This window comes from Phoca vitulina, unplaced genomic scaffold, assembly GCF_004348235.1.
Source record: "Phoca vitulina isolate PV1807 unplaced genomic scaffold, GSC_HSeal_1.0 scaffold52, whole genome shotgun sequence".
NCBI classification, from domain to species: domain Eukaryota; kingdom Metazoa; phylum Chordata; class Mammalia; order Carnivora; family Phocidae; genus Phoca; species Phoca vitulina.
The window spans coordinates 7,580,208-7,600,122 of NW_022589755.1; the positions used below are offsets into that span (position 1 = coordinate 7,580,208).

Consider the following 19,915-nt stretch of genomic DNA (forward strand, 5'->3'; position numbering starts at 1 on the left):
CCCGCCCCCGACTGTCCCTCCGCCTCTCCCTGTCACCGGGCGCATCTCCCCAGAGGCCTCCGGTGGAGGAAGCCGTCAGATCTCTCGCGTCCCCATTTTGGGGACACAGGCAGCAGCACCGAAGGTGTGGGGAGGCACGTGGACAGACGGATGGATGGTGTGGGTTATACACACCACCCTGTGTTTCTCTTCTTTCCCCAGGGTCCCTTACCTGGCTGTGGCCCGGACATTTGAGAAGATTGAGGAAGTTTCTGCTCGGTAATTCATCAGGCCCGCCTGGATGGGCAGGGGCAGGTGGGGTGGCGGCTCCGGCTGCCCGGTGCCTTCCGCCTCTGCTCTTTCCACTTCACCCTCCTGCATGCGTCCCCGGCCCCTGGAGTGGCTGCAGGGCCTCGTGGGCCCCTGGCCCGGAAGGCCCACACCACGCTTCTGTCTGTTTCTGTGGGTCACAACGAGCCGTGAGCATGAGCCCAGATTCCCCGGGTGGGGAAACCGCCTCCTCCCAGTGGCAGGAACTTAATCTACCCTCAGCGGTGAGAAGTAACCACGGCCTCGCTGATTGTCTTGCCCTTCGTGTGAGGAGGTCCGGGTCTGGATTCTAGTGGGAACCTCACTCCCAGCGAGTGCTGGTCAGGCCGCCGGCACACAGGGCTGCCTGGCCCCGGCCCTCACTCCTGCGTGTTTAGTCAGTGTCGTCAGGGGGCCCTCCCCATTCTGCTTCCTACCTGCACGTCAGCCTTGTTTCCAGAAGATCCTTCCATGTTGGTTTAAGTAGGTCTCGGCCCTTTTAATCTTGCTCTGTAGGATTCCTTCATTTTTCACTTCTCACACATGAGCGAAGCATTTCGGCTATTCCCAGCGCTTTGTTCTTGTCAGCGTGTGTCTTTATGAACATAGGAGGAACCTCCTCTGGCAGGAGCCCCACAGTGGAATTGCAGGGCACGGGGGCCTGTGGGCGGCAGCAGCAGGAGGGCCGGATTAGCCAAAGCCCTGCCCGGGGTGGGCAGACAGGCCTGGGAGTGGGCCCAGTTCTGCCGCTTCCTGGCTGTGTGACCATGGGCGGGTGGCCTGACCTCTCTGAGCTTCAGTCTCTTCACAAGGAAAGTACAGATCATCTGTCTCGAGCTTGCTCGAGCTTGCTGAGAGCCCTGGAATGAAGAGTGTCCTCGGGTTGGCAAAACAGATAGCCATTGACTTGGGGACTGAAAACACAGAAATGTATCCCTCGCATTTCAGGAGGCCAGAAGTCCGAGATCAAGGGGCGGGCAGGGCTGGTTCGTCCTGGAGGCTCTCAGGAAACCTGACCCATGCCTCTCCCAGCTGATGGTGGCCTTGGGCATCCGTGGCCTATGGCCGCATCACTCCAATCCCTGCCTCCGATTTCGATTCCACGTGCTCTTTCTCTGTGTGTCTTTTTCTGTACCTTATATGGACACTTCTACTGGATTGAGGGCCCACCCCATCTGCGATGACCTCATCTTGACCCTGACCTGAGTTATACCTGCTGAGATCCTCTTTCTTTCTTTTTTTTTTTTAAAGATTTATTTATTTGAGAGAGCGAGAATGAGAGAGAGAGTACATGAGGGGGGGAGGGTTAGAGGGAGAAGCAGGCTCCTCGCTGAGCAGGGAGCCCGATGCGGGACTCGATCCAGGGACTCCAGGATCATGACCTGAGCCGAAGACAGTTGCTTAACCAACTGAGCCACCCAGGCGCCCCTAAGACCCTTTTTCTAATTAAGGTCCCGTTCTGAGGCTCCAGGCAGGCCTCAGTTTTGGGGGCATGCTGTTGGTCTGCCTGGAAGTCAGTCTGGCGTCCGCCCCGTGGTGCTTTGTGTTTCTCTCTCTCGTGCCTCCTCCGTGTGTTCATTGGGCTGCTTCTGTAAGGGAGACTTAGCTGCTCTTTCCAGTGAGGCCTGCTCAAGAGCAAATGCAGACCTCTGCACAGATCCTGCGAGCCACACAGAAACGGGGTTTTACTTTTCGAGCCGGCACGGTGTAGTGGTGGGGAGCGGGGTTCCTCGGGCAGACGGCCTCAGCTCACGTCTCAGCCTGATTCTCACTGGCTCTGTGACCTTGGCCAAGTTACATGATCTCTCTGGGCCTCAGTTGCCTCCTCTCTAAAGTGGGGGTGATATCAGTCTCTCCCTCATGGTGGAGCCTTGAGCATTCGGTGAGCGGAAACATACAGAGGGTTTAGACTCACCCTCTGCCCCCCGGTCTGGCACCTGGAAAATGCTCCAGCCAACAGCCACTGTTCCTCTGGGGATGGCCGTCCCCATCTTCGTCGTAAGCATGGAGCAGGCTCACCCTCCCGCCAGCATCTGTGGCTGGGCCTGTGGCTCAGGCCACCACCTGGGCCCAGACTCGAGCTCCTCCTCTTCTCCTTCCCCAGGGTCCTTTCCACCCGCCCCCCAACTTTGACCCCGAAATGCCAGGAGGTCACACCCCTGCCCCCTCCCCCAGGCTCCGGATGGTGGAGACGCTGAGCAACTTGCTGCGTTCCGTGGTGGCCCTGTCACCTCCAGACCTCCTCCCCATCCTCTACCTCAGCCTCAACCGCCTCGGGCCACCCCAGCAGGGCCTGGAGCTTGGTGTTGGTGACGGCGTCCTCCTCAAGGCGGTGGCCCAGGCCACGGGTAAGCAGGGGGTGTGGTGGCAGTTCCAGGGTGGGGGGCTCCGAGGGAGAAGATGCAGAGGTGGGGAGGATGTGAGAGACAGCAGAGGGGGCTCTGAAGGTGGGGAGAGGGGCCGACGGGACAGGTCGGTGCGATGGGGGGAACGTGGGGCGCTGGTTCAGGTGAGGGAGCCCCAGTACCGTGGGGGTGGAAGGGGGGCTGGGAAGATGGGCATGCAGAGGGAGCAGGACAAGGGGGCTGGGACTGAGGCCCGGAGCCCAGGGAGGTGACAGAGCCTGGAGGGCTTAGGGGAGATGCGGGGAGACCGTGAGCAGGGCCTCCGCTGCTCGGTGTTTGTGGTAGGAGTGGGGTGGGGGGCCGGGCCAGGTGTGGGCAGAGAGGACCCGAGACAGACACACAGCCCCCCGCGTCCCCCTCACCACTGTTCCCTCCACCCAAAGGGCGGCAGCTGGAGTCTGTCAAGGCCGAGGCAGCTGAGAAGGGCGACGTGGGGCTGGTGGCCGAGAACAGCCGCAGCACCCAGAGACTCATGCTGCCCCCGCCCGCTCTCACTGCCGCCGGGGTCTTCACCAAGTTCCGAGACATCGCCCGGCTGGCCGGCAGTGCTGTGAGTGGGGCAGGGGGGCAGCCCTGCGCCTGGACCCTCTGCCCTTCCCCTCGGGGACCTGGAGCCACGCGTGTGGCAAGGGGGCCTTCCGGTCACACTCTCTGGGACTGGGTCGCTTCGGGCCTGCTTGTGGGCCAGGGGGTCTCCTCTTGAGATTCTAGCACCTGCTTTGCTGCGGCCGCGTGACAGGACGCGGGACAGTAAATACCTGCTGAATAGAGCGAGGGGGGGAGGCGGGCTGGAGCCGGCCTTCCTTACTGCATCACCGCCCCGCGGGAAGTGGGAGTGGGGTGACGGCAGGGGCACGTATTCCAGGGGGCCAGCCGGGAGGAGGTGTCGTCCCCTCCCTTCGCCCCAGGCACTGACTGCTCGACCCGCTTCAGTCCACAGCCAAGAAGATGGATGTCATCAAAGGCCTCTTTGTCGCCTGCCGCCACTCGGAAGCCCGATACATCGCCAGGTAGGCGTGGGCCTGGGAGGCTGGGAGCGGCGGCGGGAGGGAGGGAGGGACCGGCCGTGGGGGTCCCGCTGGTGCCCTGACCGCCCGCACACGGGGCCCTGAGGGGCTGGACTGAGCACACGGGGTCCCTTTCCCCGGGCGGCTCGTCTCCTCGCGGCCTGGGGCTCGTGGCTAAGAGGTGCTGGGATTGGTTAGTGACGTGTGCCTTGGCCTCGGCGGGAGCGGTGCAGGCGGGGGGCCAGGCGGTTGCCGTGAGCGTGGGAATGACGTCCCGGCAGCCCCCATCACCGAGCGTTTCTTGGGAGCGCGGTGCTCGGCGTGGTGTCCTGTCGGTCTCTCCCCCGGCGCTGCCGGGCAGGCCCCTTACCCTCGGCCGGCTCTGTGGAAGGGTAGACGGAGGCCCCTGGCTCAGAGCCGGGCCTGTGCGGGGCAGGCTGTTGGGCGGCACGTCCCGTGGCACCTCCGGGGAGGCCGTGTCCCGTTTCCAGGCCCGCTGTGCCCCGGCTCACCCTCCCCGAGCCTCACCGCTTCCCCGGAGGGCAGCTGAGAAGAGAGGTGAAGACACCGCGAGGCCCCCAGTTCTGCCCCAGGGAAGGCCAGCGGCCGCGGCTATTAGAGGCTGGCCTCCGTTTCCCCGTCTGTTCAGTGGGGCCATGTGATGCCGTGGGTCCCTTCCGGCCCTGAAGGTGGTTCCGGTTTTGAGGAGAGGGTTCCAGAGGCTCAAGGTGGGGGAGGCAGGGAGGCAGGGGCAGGGGGTAGAGGGCAAGACGGGGAGGGTGGGTGGCGACCAGCCCGCTCCCCCTCCCCTGCTGTCTTCCCAGAGCCCTGAGCGGCCGGCTGCGCCTCGGGCTGGCGGAGCAGTCGGTGGTGGCCGCGCTCGCCCAGGCCGTGAGCCTCACGCCCCCAGGCCAAGGTGAGGCCCTGCGGCCGGTCTCCGCGCCCCGCTAACCGGGCCGCTCTCCTTTCCCCGAGGTCCTTGCGCCCCCGCTGCCCTCCAGGTTCCTTCCCTGGCAGCCTTGTCCCCCTTCCTTGTTGCCCACATGCCACCCGCTGTGCCCCGGGGTAGCCGAGGGGTCGGGCCCGTCCCAAAGCCTCTGCCGGCGCGTCTGGTCTTAGAATCGCCCCCGGCCGTCGTGGATGCTGGGAAGGGCAGGACAGCGGAGGCCCGAAAGACGTGGCTAGAGGAGCAAGGCATGATCCTGAAGCAGACGTTCTGGTGAGATCCGGGGCCCGTGGGCAGAGTGGGAGGGTCGGAGGGGCGGTGGGCTCAGCTCCGAGGGCCACGTGCGACGTGGGCGGGGCCGGCGGCTAGCAAGCACTAGTGACCATCGTGGGGCTGGTGACAGAGCAGGGGTGGTGACCCAGACAAGACTGGTGCCGGGCATGAGGCGGGGGACAGCGACTAGGACCAGGGACGAGGGCACAGGGAGCAGGGAGGAGATGCTGGCCGCAGGTGCGAGCGGCACGACATCTGGGAGTTCCCAGCAGGACCGCACATGTGCAGAGGCCCGAAGAGAACCAGAGCAGGGCTGGTGACTGACGCAGAGTGAGGGGTTAGGACATCCATGGGGTGACAGGGCCACAGCGAGATGGTGAGTGCCCAGAGAGGGTATCAGCGGCAGGAGGGCCCAGGAGCATTTCTGCAAACGCCCTCGGGGCCGCTCGCTGGGTCACAGGGCAGGGACCGACCCTGCAGACCACCCCCACCCTCCCAGGGCCAGGACAATGGTCTCCACTCTGACCACGGGGTGCTCCCCAGCCGGTCCTGGGAGGTGGGGCCTGGCCTTGGAGAAATTTCTTAATCCATCCTTGAGTGGTTCTAATGTGTAGCTCAGGTAGAGGGTCACTGGTCTCCTGGTGACAGGTAGGGGTGATGGCAGGCCCAGAGCAAGGGAGACAGAGCGATGTGCAGTGGTGCTGGGGCGGGAGCGTGACAGAGACAGCCAGAGTCCGGGATGGGTGAGAGCAGACCCCTGGACAAGGTGACAGACTGGCAGAGGTGCATCTTGTAGCCAGAGCACAGGCTTTCCAGGCTGTCAGAGTTCTGGAAAGACACCTGCCAGCTAGTTCTTGCCCCCACCCCAGCGAGGTGCCCGACCTGGACCGGATCATCCCTGTGCTGCTGGAGCACGGCCTGGAGCGCCTCCCGGAGCACTGCAAGCTGAGCCCAGGTACCAGCCCCTCGGGAGTGACCGCAGCCCCACGCCGGGCAGAGCCGGCTCCAGGGCCACGGAGTGGCGGACGGCCTTCCTGCAGCCTCCACTCCCTCCTCCCGGCCTTAGCTTCCTCCATCCCTCTAAGAACCTGCAGATTCCTCCTCTTGCCTCCAAAATCGAATCTCGTTCCCTGTGCGGAAACCCATCCCTTTTCTGTTTGGAGTCCCCCTCTGGATTAGGTGGGGTGTGGGTGCATGCTGTGACAGAGATACCCCAAGAGCAGTGGTTCGGGCCAGACAGAATGTTCCTCTCGCACATGAGTCCAGAGGAAGGCAGGTGATCAGGGAGGATATGTGGCTGGGCTCCAGGGACCCCTCTGGGAACTGAGGTTCCTCCCTCCTGTCACTTTATCGTCCCAAGGTTTTCACCCTAATGTGCACGATCAGAGGTGGCTCAGGTTTCTAGATCACAGAAGAGGGAGAGAGAGAAGAGGGGTGAGGACGTGACCCAGACCTCGTGCACACCACCACGCACGCATTCTAATCACGCGGCCCTCCCTCGCTGCAAGGGAGGCTGGGACTGTGCCGAGCTGGGAGGCCAGCTGCCTGCCTGAGCCGGGAGGACGTGGTCTTCTCTTACTCAGAAGGGAGAATGGGTCCTGGGGCACAGCTGGCTGTCTCTGCCCCCCCCCCCCCCACCGATCAGACATGTCGCTGGCGCCTCCCCCAGTTTACTCTAACTCTCTCGCTCCTCCCCTCCCAGGGGTTCCCCTGAAACCGATGCTGGCGCACCCCACCCGTGGTGTCAGCGAGGTCCTGAAACGCTTCGAGGAGGCAGCTTTCACCTGCGAGTACAAATACGATGGGCAGAGGGCGCAGGTATGGGGGCGGACGCCTCCCTGCGGCAGGACGGAAGGTGCCCGAGAGCGGGGCCCTGGGGTGGGTCAGACCCGAGCTCAGAGTGCCTCCCGCCACAGAGCGCCCGTGTGACCTTGTGCATCTCGGGCTTCACTTTCCGCCGTCCCGCAGCGGTCGTGTTCATAACCACCTCCCGGGCTTACCTGAAAGTCCATTTTATTTGATAAAATCGGCAAAGTCCCTGACCCACGGCCGTGGGAGTTGAAGAAAATGTGGGCTTCGCCCGTGCCCTGCTGTAACAGCTGCCGTGGGAGGCGCCCCCGTGCCAGGGACGTCCCTGGTTGGGTCTGTAAGGATGCTTCTCATGGCTCTCCTGTCCTGGGGGGGAGCTGGGGCTGCCCTGTTGATCGCGGGGACGGAGGAGTGAGTGCGCTGGGTGACGCGCTCGTCGGTGCTTTGAGGCCGTGACATGTGCGTGTAAGGCGGCACATTCGTGGTCCTGCTGACGGACTGTGACCGGACGGTATGAAAGTTAACAGTAAATTCAGGGCGATATTTACGACTTAACACCCAGGCAAATCCGCTTAGACACAGCAAGGCACTTGAGCATCCAGGGTGGTGGGGGTGGTGGATAGGGAGGGTGAGGAAGGAGATGGCAGGGGCTTCCAGAACGGGTGGGAGGCGCTGTGTGGATGGAGGAGATGATTTACTCAGGTCTCTGCACCGGTTCCTCCTCCAGAGCTTCTGGAACCGTCTGCCGGTGAAGGTGGGGCTGGGGCCAGCTGGGGTGGGCTGGGCTCTGAGTCCCTCTCCCCTCCCCCACTGCCGCAGATCCACGTCCTGGAAGGCGGGGAGGTGAAGATCTTCAGCAGGAATCAGGAAGACAATACCGGGAAGTACCCGGACATCATCAGCCGCATCCCCAAGGTGGGCGTCTGCCGCCTACTTCCCCTCTCGCGGGGGCTGTAGATATGGGTACAGAGAACTGCGGCCCGTCCAGGCCAGCTGGGCGCAGCGGGACTGTCCGCAGGAGAGCGGAGTGCCTTCGGCCTCAGTAATGCAACACCCACCTCCCAGAGGCTTAAGCAGATGCTTTTTTTTTTTTTCTCAACGAAATCAGGGTGGGTGGCCCTAGCCTGGCTCAGCTGTGCACCGAAGTCCCCCAGAAGCCGTTCATTTCTGTCTCTATCCTCTGCTGTCCTTGGCTGGTCGGCTTTTCATCCCAACGCTTGTCCCCCGATCGTCCCCAGATAGGTGCCATACTTCAGACAGAAAGATGGGCAAGCGGTTCCGGCCTTCTGCTCTCCCCTCCCCTGAGGAGAGTTAATGCTTTCTGGATCCCTCCCCCAGCCCCGCCGCCAGCCGCCTCTGGCTTGGGGTCACCGCCCAGCACTGGGCCCTGTGGTGCAGCAGCAGCCAGGAAAGCCAGAATCTCGCTCTGACGGGGAGAGGCGGTTGGGATGTGGGTGGAGGGAGCCTGCCTGCAGATCAGCCCCGCAGCCGGAATAGGCCGGGGCTTCTCTGCTCCCGGGCGCCTTGGGCCTGTTTTGGGAGTCGGTCAGACAGCCCTCCTTGCCTGCCCCTAGTTGATTAGGAAGTTGGCGCTTTCCCGGAGCCGCAAGGACAGACCTAACAGCAGATTACAGATGGTAGTGGAGCTCTTGTTAGCCAAGCGCTGGTGTTTCCAGTCCGTTTTACTAGCAGATGGATGAGCCAGTGTGGTGGGTGTAATGTCTATGCAGGGTTCTGATCGTAGCGTACGTGGTTTGGCGAGTTTGGGCGCGTTTATGCACACCCACGTAAACATAAGACATTTCCATGTACGTATCACCCTAAATTGTTATCTTGGGTCCCATGCCAAGCTGCATCCCCATCCAGCTCCCAGAAGCAACCAGCTTCCCGCGAGTGTATCCTTCAGTTCGGGGTCTTTTGTATCTGGCTGCTTTTGCTCATTCATTGGGCAAGTGTTTCCTGGGCATCTGCTCCGGGCTGAGCCCCGTGCAGGAGGCTGGGGACGCAGCTTAGACAGGCTACACCCAGCTCGGGCCTAGCAGGGCAGGCAGATCTTCGTCGGAGCGTCCCGCTGCTGGCTCTGTAGTTGTATGTGGAGACCTGGGCTCTGAAGGACCCCCATTCTGTGAGCCTCTGTAAGAGTCAGACTTGACCTAGGCCCGATGTCAGCAAGGCAGGCCGCCACCGTGCACGGCCCCAGGATGCAGCATGAAGGATGGCATCTGGTGTTGTGCAGCAATGTTCCTTTGAGGGAAAAGAAGTCCTCCCCGTGCAGGTGAAGAATAAGGACAGGCATTCTAGAGTGATTAGCATGTGCAAAGGCCCTGTGGTTGAAGGGGCCTAGCCAATCCACAAAACAGGAGAGGCTAGCATGCTGGGGTGCAGAGTCTGAAAGGGCCTGGTGAGGTGAGGAAGGGCCAGGGGCTGACCAGGGGAAGAGCCCTCACAGCTTTGGGGAGCCCGGGATGGTTTTTAGCAGGGATGCACTGAGATCAGATTTGGGGTTTGCTCAGAGCACTCTGCTGTGAGGAGAGCAGGTTAGACACGGGGTCCGTGCAGGAGCAGGGAGACCAGGAGGATGATGTGGCCTCGGCTGGACTGGGCTCAGTAAGTTGTGGGCGGCTTAGAGATTTCAGAGGGGAAGTGGACAAGTTCACGGGGAACTGACAAAGGCCACTGGGTTTCCAGCTTATGGGACCAAGTAGTAAGTCTCAGAAAAGTTTGTTTTTCTCCTCCTTGTGGGAAATGAGAAGAGGGTATATATCCATATGTGCATCTTTAAGTTAGCATCAATTTGTGGGTGGATTTTCAGAGCTGTGGAAGGAAAAGAACATTTGTTTCTCTGGGCCTGTGTTTTGTCCTCATCCTCTACCTCTCAGCGGCCCTGGGTCTCCCTCTTCACCTTTCAGATTAAACTCCCGTCAGTCACATCCTTCATCCTGGACACGGAAGCCGTGGCTTGGGACCGGGAAAAGAAGCAGATCCAGCCATTCCAAGTGCTTACCACCCGCAAACGCAAGGTAGCCTCCGCCCTCCTCCGCTGCCTGCCATAGTCCCACACTTTCTCCTCTTCCTCCCAACCCTGCCCCATCCCCAGAAGGATAGAGTGTCCGCTGGGATACAGTTCTTGCTGCCTTTTACAGTGTGGCTGCCATAGCTCCAGCCATTGCATTCTCATCTCAGCATGCCAAGTACAAAGGGGGAAAGAGCCATTTTCCTGTGTCTCTGTTTTATCATGAAAGATCTGTTCCAGAACCCTCCCCCCCCAACCTGTGCCCCAGCAAACTTCTTTACCCTCATTGGCCAGAACTGTGTCCTGTCAGCACCATTAGCTACAAGGGAGGCTAGGAGAGCAAATACTTGACAAAGGGGAGTGAGGTTGTTGGGATTAGCTGAGAGCCATCACCATGCGGAGCCCGGAGCTAGGAGCACTGTCATCCTCATGGGTGTGTGGCCTATTGGCTGGAGAGAAGGGGAGAGTGGTAGGTGACAGGTGTCTGCCTGGGGCATGATGGGAGGCACGGCAACCACACCTCATACCACCGTCCCCCAGCCCTGCTCTCCCTTCTGCCCAACCCAGGAGGTGGACGCGGCAGAGATCCAGGTGCAGGTGTGTCTGTACGCCTTCGACCTCATCTACCTCAATGGACAGGTGAGTTCGGCTGCATGTCTGGGGGCAGATGGGGGCGGTGTGCGAGCTTGGGAGCCGGCGGTCTGAGTGGCCACGCTCGGGCAGCGGTTCTCAAAGTGTGGCCCGAGGACCCCTGCGGGTGTCTCCAGGACCCTCTCGGGGGAGTCTGTGAGGCCCTGCCTGCCTTTCCCAGCTCCGCAGCCGTGCAGGCAGATTCTCCTGTGTGGCAGCCGTCTGAATGCGGACGGCCGCGCACGGGAGGGCCCAGCTCCGTGAAAAGCCAGACATTGAAGAAGTTGCAAAAATGTAAACTGATGCCCCCACTTCTCACTAATTTTTTTTTCTAAGATAGGCACATTTCATGAAAATACGTTGTTGGGTTAACATATTGGAGGTGTTATTTTTAAACGAATTAATAAATGTCTAGATTTTTCACTTCTAGTATAGCAAATATTAACATGTGATTTAGTAGCTGATACATCGTCATTACTGTGGTAAATATCCAGAGATGTAACCCACATACACAGAAGCTCTCGAGTGAGTCCTCAGCAGGTTTCAAGAGTGTGAGGGGGTCCCGAGACTGGAGAGTTTTGAGAACTGCTGCTCCAGGGCATGGGTTAAGAATCTGGAGCCCGACCACCTGCTTTCACATCCCAGCTCTCCTTTCCTGGCTGTGCGGCTGCAGATAAATGACTCAGCCTCTCTGAGTCTCCGCTTCCTTATCACTACTAGGATCAATCACCACCTTTATTCTAGAGTCTCCCCTTAGGAGAGTCTCAGAGTGAATCTAGACTCAGAATGAGTGAGTTTGGGGCTGTTGAGACAAGTTCCATCCCCTTGCAGTGATGGAACAGAACAGAAGGAGTGAGCTCCCCATCTGAGGAAGCATCCCACCTCGGCCTGGTGGAGGAGAGCCACACCTCCCTCGGGGATGGATGGCGAGAGAGAGCTAGGGGACTTCTTCCCCAGCCTGCCTGGTAGTTTGTAAGAACAAGGCTCCCTGCCAAATTCAGCCTCGAATCGGCTTGCGTGATGTCCAGCAGGGCTGTGCCTGTCCATCAGGAGCGTGTACAGAACATGAAAGGGTGTGGTTAATAAGATCACAGGTCGTGGATTAACTTCCAGAAGGTTGGGGAGCCTGTTCTACGGTATAAAGCAAGCACTGTTTTCCCACGAGGGATTCGGTCTCCCTCAGGGTTCGGTAGATGAAGGCCTACGGGCCTGTCTTGTCTGTACAGAAGTTTTGTGGGAACGTAACCACGCACCTGTCCACTTACTTCTGCCCGGCAGCCCAAGGGTGAGCGGTTGCGACGGCCCGAATAGCCCGCAGAGCCAAGAATGTTTACTGTCTGGTTCTTTGTGGGACAGGGTTGCCGAGCCCTGGATTAAAACGGAAACACGTTTACGTTACACCCCTGTGGTCGTCGGCTTCTTTCCGGCTCTATTCAACCCGTGTTGAACAAGGAACCGTAGCCATGATAACAGGAGTCTGCTCCAGCCTCCAGCGCCCTCGCTGCTCTCGACCTGCCCTTGAAATCGGTCCTTTCGGCGCTCGCAACCCTCGTGCAGGCCTGGTCCCTCCTGGTGGGGCGTTCCGTCGGGAGCCAAGTGGTGGCTGGAGACGCACGGGTGTCCTGTCTCTCCCAGGCTCGGGCTTCGTCTCCTCCACAGTGACGTCCCTTCCTCTCTGTCTCTTCCCGCTCCCTTCCTCCCCTCCCCCCCCGCCAGTCCCTGGTGCGTGAGCCGCTTTCCCGACGCCGGCAGCTTCTCCGGGAGAACTTCGTGCAGACAGAGGGCGAGTTTGTCTTCGCCACCTCCCTGGACACCAAGGACACGGAGCAGATCGCCGAGTTCCTGGAGCAGTCTGTGAAAGGTGAGGGGGTCCGGGGCTGGCCACCGCGTGCGCCCCAGCCCACAAGATTTCACTGGAAGCCTGCGGCTCCGGCCGGCTGTCCCAGGCCAGGGCTTCACGAAGGCCACCCGTCCGTGTGTCCCTTCAGACTCCTGCGAGGGGCTGATGGTGAAAACCCTGGACGTCGATGCCACCTACGAGATCGCCAAGAGATCCCACAACTGGCTGAAGGTGAGCTGCCCCGGCTGCCCTTCCCACATCCAGCCGTCTCTCCATCCGGGTTTCTGGTCCCCACCTCACCCTGTGTGAGTGCAGGAGCCTTTTCTCGGCCCCTGCTGCCTCGCAGTCCGGCCAGCCGGAGACCACCCCTCTGCACACCCTCATGAATGGATTCACCAGGAATCAGTTGAGAGCTGCCCCGGCTAGATGAGGTCTCTGTTCTCTGAGCTTGTCCTCTGTGTCGAGTGGGGCCGGCGAGAAGGGAGTCAGCCATGACATAAAGGAGATGACATCGGGGGTGATGAGCATTGTGGAGAAAACAAGTCAAGGTCAGGGGCCAGCGAGGATCTTACAGTGCTCTGGTCGTGGGGAGAGGCCTCTCCAGAGCGGACGCTTGGGTCGAGACACAGATGATAGGAAAGGGTCAGCCACGTGGAGATCTGGGACAGAACACCTAGGAGAAGGGTGGGGGCAGCAAGTGCAAAGGCCCTGAGATAGGAACAAGCTCTGCGTGTGCAGGGAGCAAGGCGATTGAGGTGCAAGGTGAGGTTGGGGTGGAGAGCAGGTCTCAGATCATACAGTGCCTCGGGGGTCGTTGTAAAATATTCTGGGTTTTGAGAAGCCAGTGGAGGTTTTAGGCAGGAAGTCCCATGGTCCGGTTGTCTTTTTGCACAAGACATCTGTCTGGCTGTGAATGGTGGATGGTTGGGGGTGGGCGGTGCTGGGCAGAGCGGGAGCCCACGAGCAGGAGGCTTGCCTGGAGCGGGGCAAGAGGACTGCAGCAGGAGATGAGCTGGAGTGGAGCTGGCTGGGTTTCCCGGGCGTGTGTTAGCGGCCTGTGGTCTTTCTCCGCCCCCCAAACTGTCAGCAGCTGGGAGGGTATGAGCGTTTCCTGTCTTAGGACACTTTCCCTGCTGCATCCCCGAGGCTGAGTCCTGCCTGGCACTTAGTGTTTCTGGAACAAATGATGAATGTTTCCGTGTGAAGGAGTGAGTGGAATGTGCCTCTGTCCTGAGGGAGAGGGGGACCCAAGGGGGACCCCCAAGGTCTCCGTCTGACTTGTCCCCTCAGTCCCGCTGGCTCTTCCCACTTGGGTCGTCTCTTTCCCATGGGCTCTGGAAGTCCAGAAGCTCCTCCCAGGTCCAGCCTTAGCCTGGTGGCCATCCTTGGTCTTCTCTACAGGAGCTCTCCTTAGACTCACCCCAACCCTGCTCCTCCCACCGATGAGCCTCCAGCAGGGAGGTCCACGCCTCGGCAGCGCCCCCTCACCTCCTGCCTTCCTTTCCTAGCTGAAGAAGGACTACCTCGATGGTGTGGGCGACACCCTGGACCTCGTGGTGATTGGCGCCTACCTGGGCCGTGGCAAGCGGGCTGGCCGCTATGGGGGCTTCCTGCTGGCCGCCTACGACGAGGAGAGTGAGGAGCTCCAGGCCATATGCAAGGTGCCGGGAGGCAGGAGGGAAGTAGATTCCACTCAGTCGCGGAGTGAGGGGGGCTGTGGGGCTGAACTAAGAGGCTCTCATGTCCTATGTAGGATTATTTTTTTTTCTAGTTTTTATTTGCTTTTTCTGATCCTATAAGTAATTCTTGCTTCACATAGAGAAATGCACTATCATAAAAAGTTGTAAGGAAGCTATGTCAGGAATTGAGTTCAGCTGCAGATGAGGATGGCTTACAAGGGATTTATTTTTCTCTCATGTAATGAGAAGTCTGAAGGGGGGGCCGGCGGCAGGCTCTCTGATGTCACTGGGGACCCAGGCTTCTCTCCCCGCCCAGGGGTTTTGTCATGTGCTTCCGACCTCATCTTCATAATGTGGCTGCAGGAGCTCCAGCCATCATGGCCATGCACACTCCAAGCAGCAGGAAGGAGGAAGGCCCCGAGCAGAGGGATGTGTCACCCGCATCAGCCTCAGCCAGCGAGCACCTTCTGTGGCGTGGGTCAGAATTTTGCTCCATGGCCCACTCCCATGCACAGGGGAGCTTGAAAGATGTAGTGGTTTTGGTTTTTGTTCAAAGCTATATACATTAAAGCTGTATATACATTTGATCCAACAAATGTGAGGCTTTTGCCCCAGAAACAGAATAAACAATTACCTACAATTCCTGTGCCTAGAGCTAACCACTAGTAAGATTTGAGGGAATGTCTTATTTATACTTTTACAAAGCTATGATCTTTGTATGTCAGGATTTTTTTTTTTCCCCTGCTTTTTGTCTTATAAATACCGTGTTTTAAATACCGTCAGATACATTTAAGTAGCATAATGTTAAAAAACATTAGAGTGTTTGCCCTTGTGTTCAGGACTTCTAGAAGCACAACTTGAATGTGTTAAGCTTAAAAATAAACGGTCCGTTATTTTACCAGCAAAAATGGGTTTATTCAGAAATAGCAGAGAATTGCAGTTCCGGGATGCACAAGCTGTGGCGAAACCATAGGCCCATCCCACGAAGGAGAGGAGTGTTATTTTATGGAGAAGAAGGAGGCAGTGGGAGGGGTTGTTTTGAACAAAAGGCCATTGGGGAAAAAAAGCACCAGTCCAGGGGGAGGATGGTTTCTGGGGGGCTGAGTTGCTGGGGTGGTCGCTTTCTCGTAGATCAGAGTCCATCTTTCCCTGTGGGGGCCTCTGCTGTGGGAGCCCACCACGGAGGCTTGGGGTGGCCTCTGTAATGGCCGGTTCTTCCTGTAACTGACGGTCAGGGGGCCTTCCTCGACTGGCCTCTGACTGTGTTAGCGAAGTGGCCCAGAATTTTTCACAAACGCTTGTGGAAGAGTTTTCAAAAAGATGTGTGCGCCCCACGTCCTGGACCAGCTCCCTGTGGCTGGCTGGTTCCCTCGTGGCTGGCGTTCTTATGAGTGAATCTGCGCTGCACGCAGTGCTTATTAGCCCATGCGACCCGTGACGGAGGTGGTCTTAACCATTCACAAGTACGTCAGGGCCCCAACCCGGCACCATCTACACTGCTTACCCAGAACAGCTTTCTGAGAGAGCTGCCTGCCCGAGACACTCTAAGGCTCTCGATGCAAAAAGGTCTTTCCGGTTAGCATTTTCTATCCGTAGTTTGAAGACGTCTGTCTCGCTACATTTGCCGGCAGCGAGTTGTTAGGCTTGACGATGTGGGTAGGTGAGGGAAGATGCTCGGCGGCGTGGAGATTGGAGAGGACACCCTGTTCTGGGGCAGGTGGGATGCGGGGGAGCCCAGTGGAGCGGCACCTGGGCCAGGGGGCAGAGCGGACGGAGTGAGGGCTGCCCTGGCAAGTGAAGGGCAGCGGGTGGGCGGGGGAGGGGGGATGCCACTGGGAGAGGTGTTCCCCGCCTGTGCTCTGCGCCCAGCACTCCCCCCGCCCCCCGCCACACTTCCACTGTGGTCTCTGTGGGTTCTGGTTAGGCCAGGGTAGGGTGAGGGCCTCCGGTATGCACAGATCCGGGTCCACAGGGGCAGGGGCAGGGGGGGAAATGCCCGGCCACAGGCCGCACCCCGACCCTCTGACGTCCCCTGTCCTTCCCGCAGCTCGGAACTGGCTTCAGTGACGAGGAGCTGGAGGAGCATTACCAGAGGCTCCAGGTGAGCGGCGTGGCCTCTCCACCTCTCCCGGCGCGGCTCGCTCTGTGTGCGTGCGGGGCTCTGGGCCCCCACCCTCTCAGGGGCAGCAGGTGCTGGAGCTGGCCTGGGAGCCCCACGTGTCCAGGGTCAAGTCCCAGGTCTGGCAGCTGCTAGCGTAGGACGTGGGTCAGGGAGCCTCCACTGCCAGAGGGCGAGTCACGGGGAGGGCACTATCGCAGGGGTCCCTGAGGCAGCCCTGAGTGAATCCCGACAGGGCTGGGGAAGCCCCTAGTAACTGGGAGTGTTTGTGGCACGGTCATGGGTGTTTTGGGGGTACGACTCCCTTTCCTGTGTGTTGGTGCCTCTGTCTCTGTGACATTCTTTGGTTCTCTCTCTGGCTCTCTGTCTCGTTTCTTCCCCTCATTCCCCCTCATCCCCGCCCAGGCTCTTACCTTCAGGCATGTCTATATCACCGTCTATCCCCATCCCCCATTTTCCTCCTCCTTTCCTCTCTCCCCAACCGCCCAACCCCCGGCCTTGACTTTGAGACCTGAGACCCTGTCCTCCTCACGCCACTGCTGTTCCCCATTGCTGTTCCCCGCAGGCCCTGGTGCTGCCCACCCCACGCTCCTATGTCCGGGCGGACGGCGCCGTGGCCCCCGACCACTGGCTGGACCCCAGCGCTGTGTGGGAGGTGAAATGTGCCGATCTGTCCCTGTCCCCCATCTACCCCGCTGCCCGGGGCCTGGTGAGTAGCCGGGGCACCACGGGCTGCAGGCAGCAGGAGGGACCCAGGGTCGACCTTCCAGACGGGAGATGGGGAGCAGGGGTCATGGAGCCCACGCCTGTGCTCCGGGCTGATAGTAACTAGGAAAGCTTGAGCTCGCATTTTATTTGGGTGTCAGATAACGGGGTCAAAGTCTCCATTTAAAAAAAAAAAAATTCCCCACGTGTAGAAAGTAAACAGTGAAATTGTTTCCTTTAATACCATAACCTCACCTTCGGCTCCTCAGTGATTTTTGAAAACACAGTTCTCCTGCATAAAGAACTTTAGGACACTTCCTGCTGGGCAGTGACCTCAGCTGCCGCACGTCTTTCTCAACCGTAATTCATTTTCGCGCTACCAAGTTTTAAAATTCCCGGACTGATCTCTGTGACTGGTGGCTCAGCCCTCAGCGCCAGCTAGAGGGTCAGCCTGGTGCTAGAGCAGCTCTTCACTCTCTCCTCCGGAACAGAAATCTTGAATTAAAAATGTGCATCCTTTGTGATTCCTTCTGACCCTTCAAAATCTGGCTAGCATGTGCTTTTCTGAGTAGGAGTGGACTTCCATTTAAAGGCAGAACTCATTTTTATTTATTTTTTAAGATTTACTTATTTTAGAGAGAGCGCAGGGGTAGGGGGTGCAGAGGGCGAGAATCTCAAGCAGACTCACTGCCGAGCGCAGAGCCCAGCGCGGGGCTCAACCTCACGACCCCAAGATCATGACCTGAGCCAAACTGAGCCACCCAGGCGCCCCCCAGAATTCACATTCTTAAATCGAATTTGTCTTAAAATTTCTCACTCAGGCTCCATGTTAAGCAGTCAGGGTCCCCCGGTGACAAGTGGCAGGGCCAGCGTTCACGGAGCTTCCGTGCAAAGCGGGCGCCGTGCTCACAGGCCCCACACTTGCTCGCACCATTCCGTCCTCACGAAGCACTGAGTGTCCCTGGCACAGCTGGGGAGGTAGAGCCCGGGAGCCGAGGTCACTGGGCTGGGGTCACACAGCCCCTGAGTTGGGGGCTGGGATTTGAACCCTGCCCTCTGGTACTCGAATCTACACCCCGTCTCTGCTGCCCTGCCTCTTGGCCCTGAGGGTAAGAACAGAACAACAGCCTAGATCACAGCTACCGGACTGGCGTTCCTTAAGCACTTAGTATGCTCCAGGTACAGTCCTAAGCGCTTTATTCCCTTATTTAATCTTTATGCTTAGCCCCATTGAATGGATCAGGAAGCCGAGGCTGGAGGGGCGGGCACGGGGAGGAGACCTGGGCTAGGGACCTGCTGCCGTGAGTGGCCTGGGGGCTAGACCCCAGGAGGGTCTCCATCCTCACCCCCTCCCCCAGGTGGATGGTGAGAAGGGGATCTCCCTTCGCTTCCCTCGGTTTATCCGCGTCCGTGAAGACAAGAAGCCCGAGGAGGCCACCACCAGTACCCAGGTGAGGCCCCAGCCGGGGTGGGCTTGCTTGGCTGGACCAGCTTCTCTCGGCGGATTCTGGAACGGGGTGGGGGCAACCCTGGGGCTTCTGACCGCCGCCCCCCGCCTGCTGTCCTCAGGTGGCCTCCCTGTACAGGAAGCAGAGTCAGATTCAGAACCAGCAGGGCGCGGACTTGGACTCCGACCCAGAAGATTTCTACTAGGCTCCCGCCTGCCCAGGGGCTGGGGGCGGGGCGCGCGGAGGTGGGGACGCGGGGGTGTCCTGTTGCTCGGCGGACCTGGTGTTGCGGCCGCGTGGGTTTGGAGTGTCACAGGTGTGCGTGTGTGTGTGTGTGGGGATGGCTTAAGCGGAGCCTGGGATTTATTTGCTCATTTCTTTCAATAAATAATTATTGAACACCCATTGTCGTGTCAGGGTGTGTGCTGGGCTCTGGGGGGACAGTTCCAGGAGCTCCCGCGTGGGTGGCGTGTGGCGGGCAGCGTGCTAGCACCTTCCCGAATTCTCCGCGGCGCTGGAAACACCCTGCATCCACGCTGGGAAGCAGGATGAGCACCGGAAATGCGGCCAGTGCACCTGACAACTGAGCCATTGCGGATTTTACTTCATTTTCATGAATTTTCCTGTAAGCAGCCGCACGCAGTGAGTGGCTATCGTAGGGGACTGTGGCGGCCTAGACCGTGAACGTTAACTCGAGTAACGTGCAGCGCCCCTGCCAGGCAGGCAGTGTGGGGGGCCCTGCTCCACGGATGGGGGGAGCGCAGAGCAGGGAAGTGGGCGCCCAGGCCCGCACCGGGGTTCTGACCCAGCAGCCTGGCACTGGGCCCCAGCCTCGTGGGAGACAGTGCAGTGACTGTGTGAGGCCCCCCCAGCTCTGGCGCCCACCGACTGGGGACTGCTGGTTCTGGGGCCTGAGCCGTGAGGTTTGCTCATCCTTGGGTCCCCAGCCCCGGCACAATGCCCAGCATGTAGTCGGTGCTGGTTTTCCTGCTCAAAAAGGAGACCTGGTTGAGCAGCCCTGCCTGCCTGCCTGCCTCAACTACTGTGGATGTGATGGTTGGAGCCTGGGCCACCACCTTGTGATCATGAGGAACAAGCCAGGAGCCTCAGGGAAAGTAGCCACTTCTCTTAACCGGTGACCCAGGGGCCAGCTGCTGCCCAGCGGGCTTCTGGTTGGGGGGGCGCGGGGTGAAGGAATAGTTACGATGTGTAACCCAGTGTGACTACCCCACTGTGAGATGGCTTTTGTTTCTCACGGCCAGAAGAGTTTCTGACTGATAACAGTTCTACCTCAGAGGACTAGCAAATTAACGTGCATCCATATTTACCAAACTCAGCATGTTTAAGGCAAAATAACACTGGTGTTGAGTGCTACGTGTCTGGGGATGCCCACGTCTGTCTGGCTCTGTACAGCCTCGTGGTTCCCTTAGGCATGGAACCCAGTCTTCCTGAGGAAAGGGGGCCGGGGACATGCTCTTCCTCCCCACGCCCCTGCAGACCCCTGTGAACACCCCGCCCTGAGCAGCCATGGCTGCCCGGCCCTCCACCAGGGCTGGGCAGGGACGTCCTCACCAAAGACACTCGACAATCCCACTGGATAGGAATTTTTATTACCCCATTTGACGGATGGGGACATGAGGCACAGGGATGTAAGTTACTTTCCCTAGGTCCACTATCTAGGAGATGGAGGGCCAGGATTTGGTCCGGGTGGTCCGCAGGAGACCCTGTGCCCAGAGTGCCTCTCATGGGGAGC

At 59.5% G+C, this 19,915-nt stretch overlaps 1 protein-coding gene across 3 annotated transcripts in view; it reads left to right on the forward strand.

The window, feature by feature from the left end:
* LIG1 (DNA ligase 1) overlaps positions 1-18,553 on the forward strand; it is a 35,311-nt gene extending 16,758 nt beyond the window's left edge. For all 3 annotated transcript variants that reach the window (XM_032388696.1, XM_032388698.1, XM_032388697.1), the window contains exons 11-28: positions 202-258; positions 2,464-2,636; positions 3,077-3,243; positions 3,627-3,703; positions 4,525-4,616; positions 4,820-4,919; positions 5,789-5,874; positions 6,622-6,737; positions 7,548-7,643; positions 9,638-9,748; positions 10,309-10,380; positions 12,088-12,232; positions 12,360-12,442; positions 13,720-13,872; positions 15,938-15,991; positions 16,575-16,718; positions 18,073-18,165; positions 18,284-18,553. In XM_032388696.1, coding sequence (XP_032244587.1) covers positions 202-258; positions 2,464-2,636; positions 3,077-3,243; positions 3,627-3,703; positions 4,525-4,616; positions 4,820-4,919; positions 5,789-5,874; positions 6,622-6,737; positions 7,548-7,643; positions 9,638-9,748; positions 10,309-10,380; positions 12,088-12,232; positions 12,360-12,442; positions 13,720-13,872; positions 15,938-15,991; positions 16,575-16,718; positions 18,073-18,165; positions 18,284-18,367 — 1,903 coding nt within the window. In that variant the 3' untranslated portion in view covers positions 18,368-18,553. The remainder of the gene's footprint in view (positions 1-201; positions 259-2,463; positions 2,637-3,076; positions 3,244-3,626; positions 3,704-4,524; positions 4,617-4,819; positions 4,920-5,788; positions 5,875-6,621; positions 6,738-7,547; positions 7,644-9,637; positions 9,749-10,308; positions 10,381-12,087; positions 12,233-12,359; positions 12,443-13,719; positions 13,873-15,937; positions 15,992-16,574; positions 16,719-18,072; positions 18,166-18,283) is intronic.
* Positions 18,554-19,915: the final 1,362 nt, after the last annotated feature.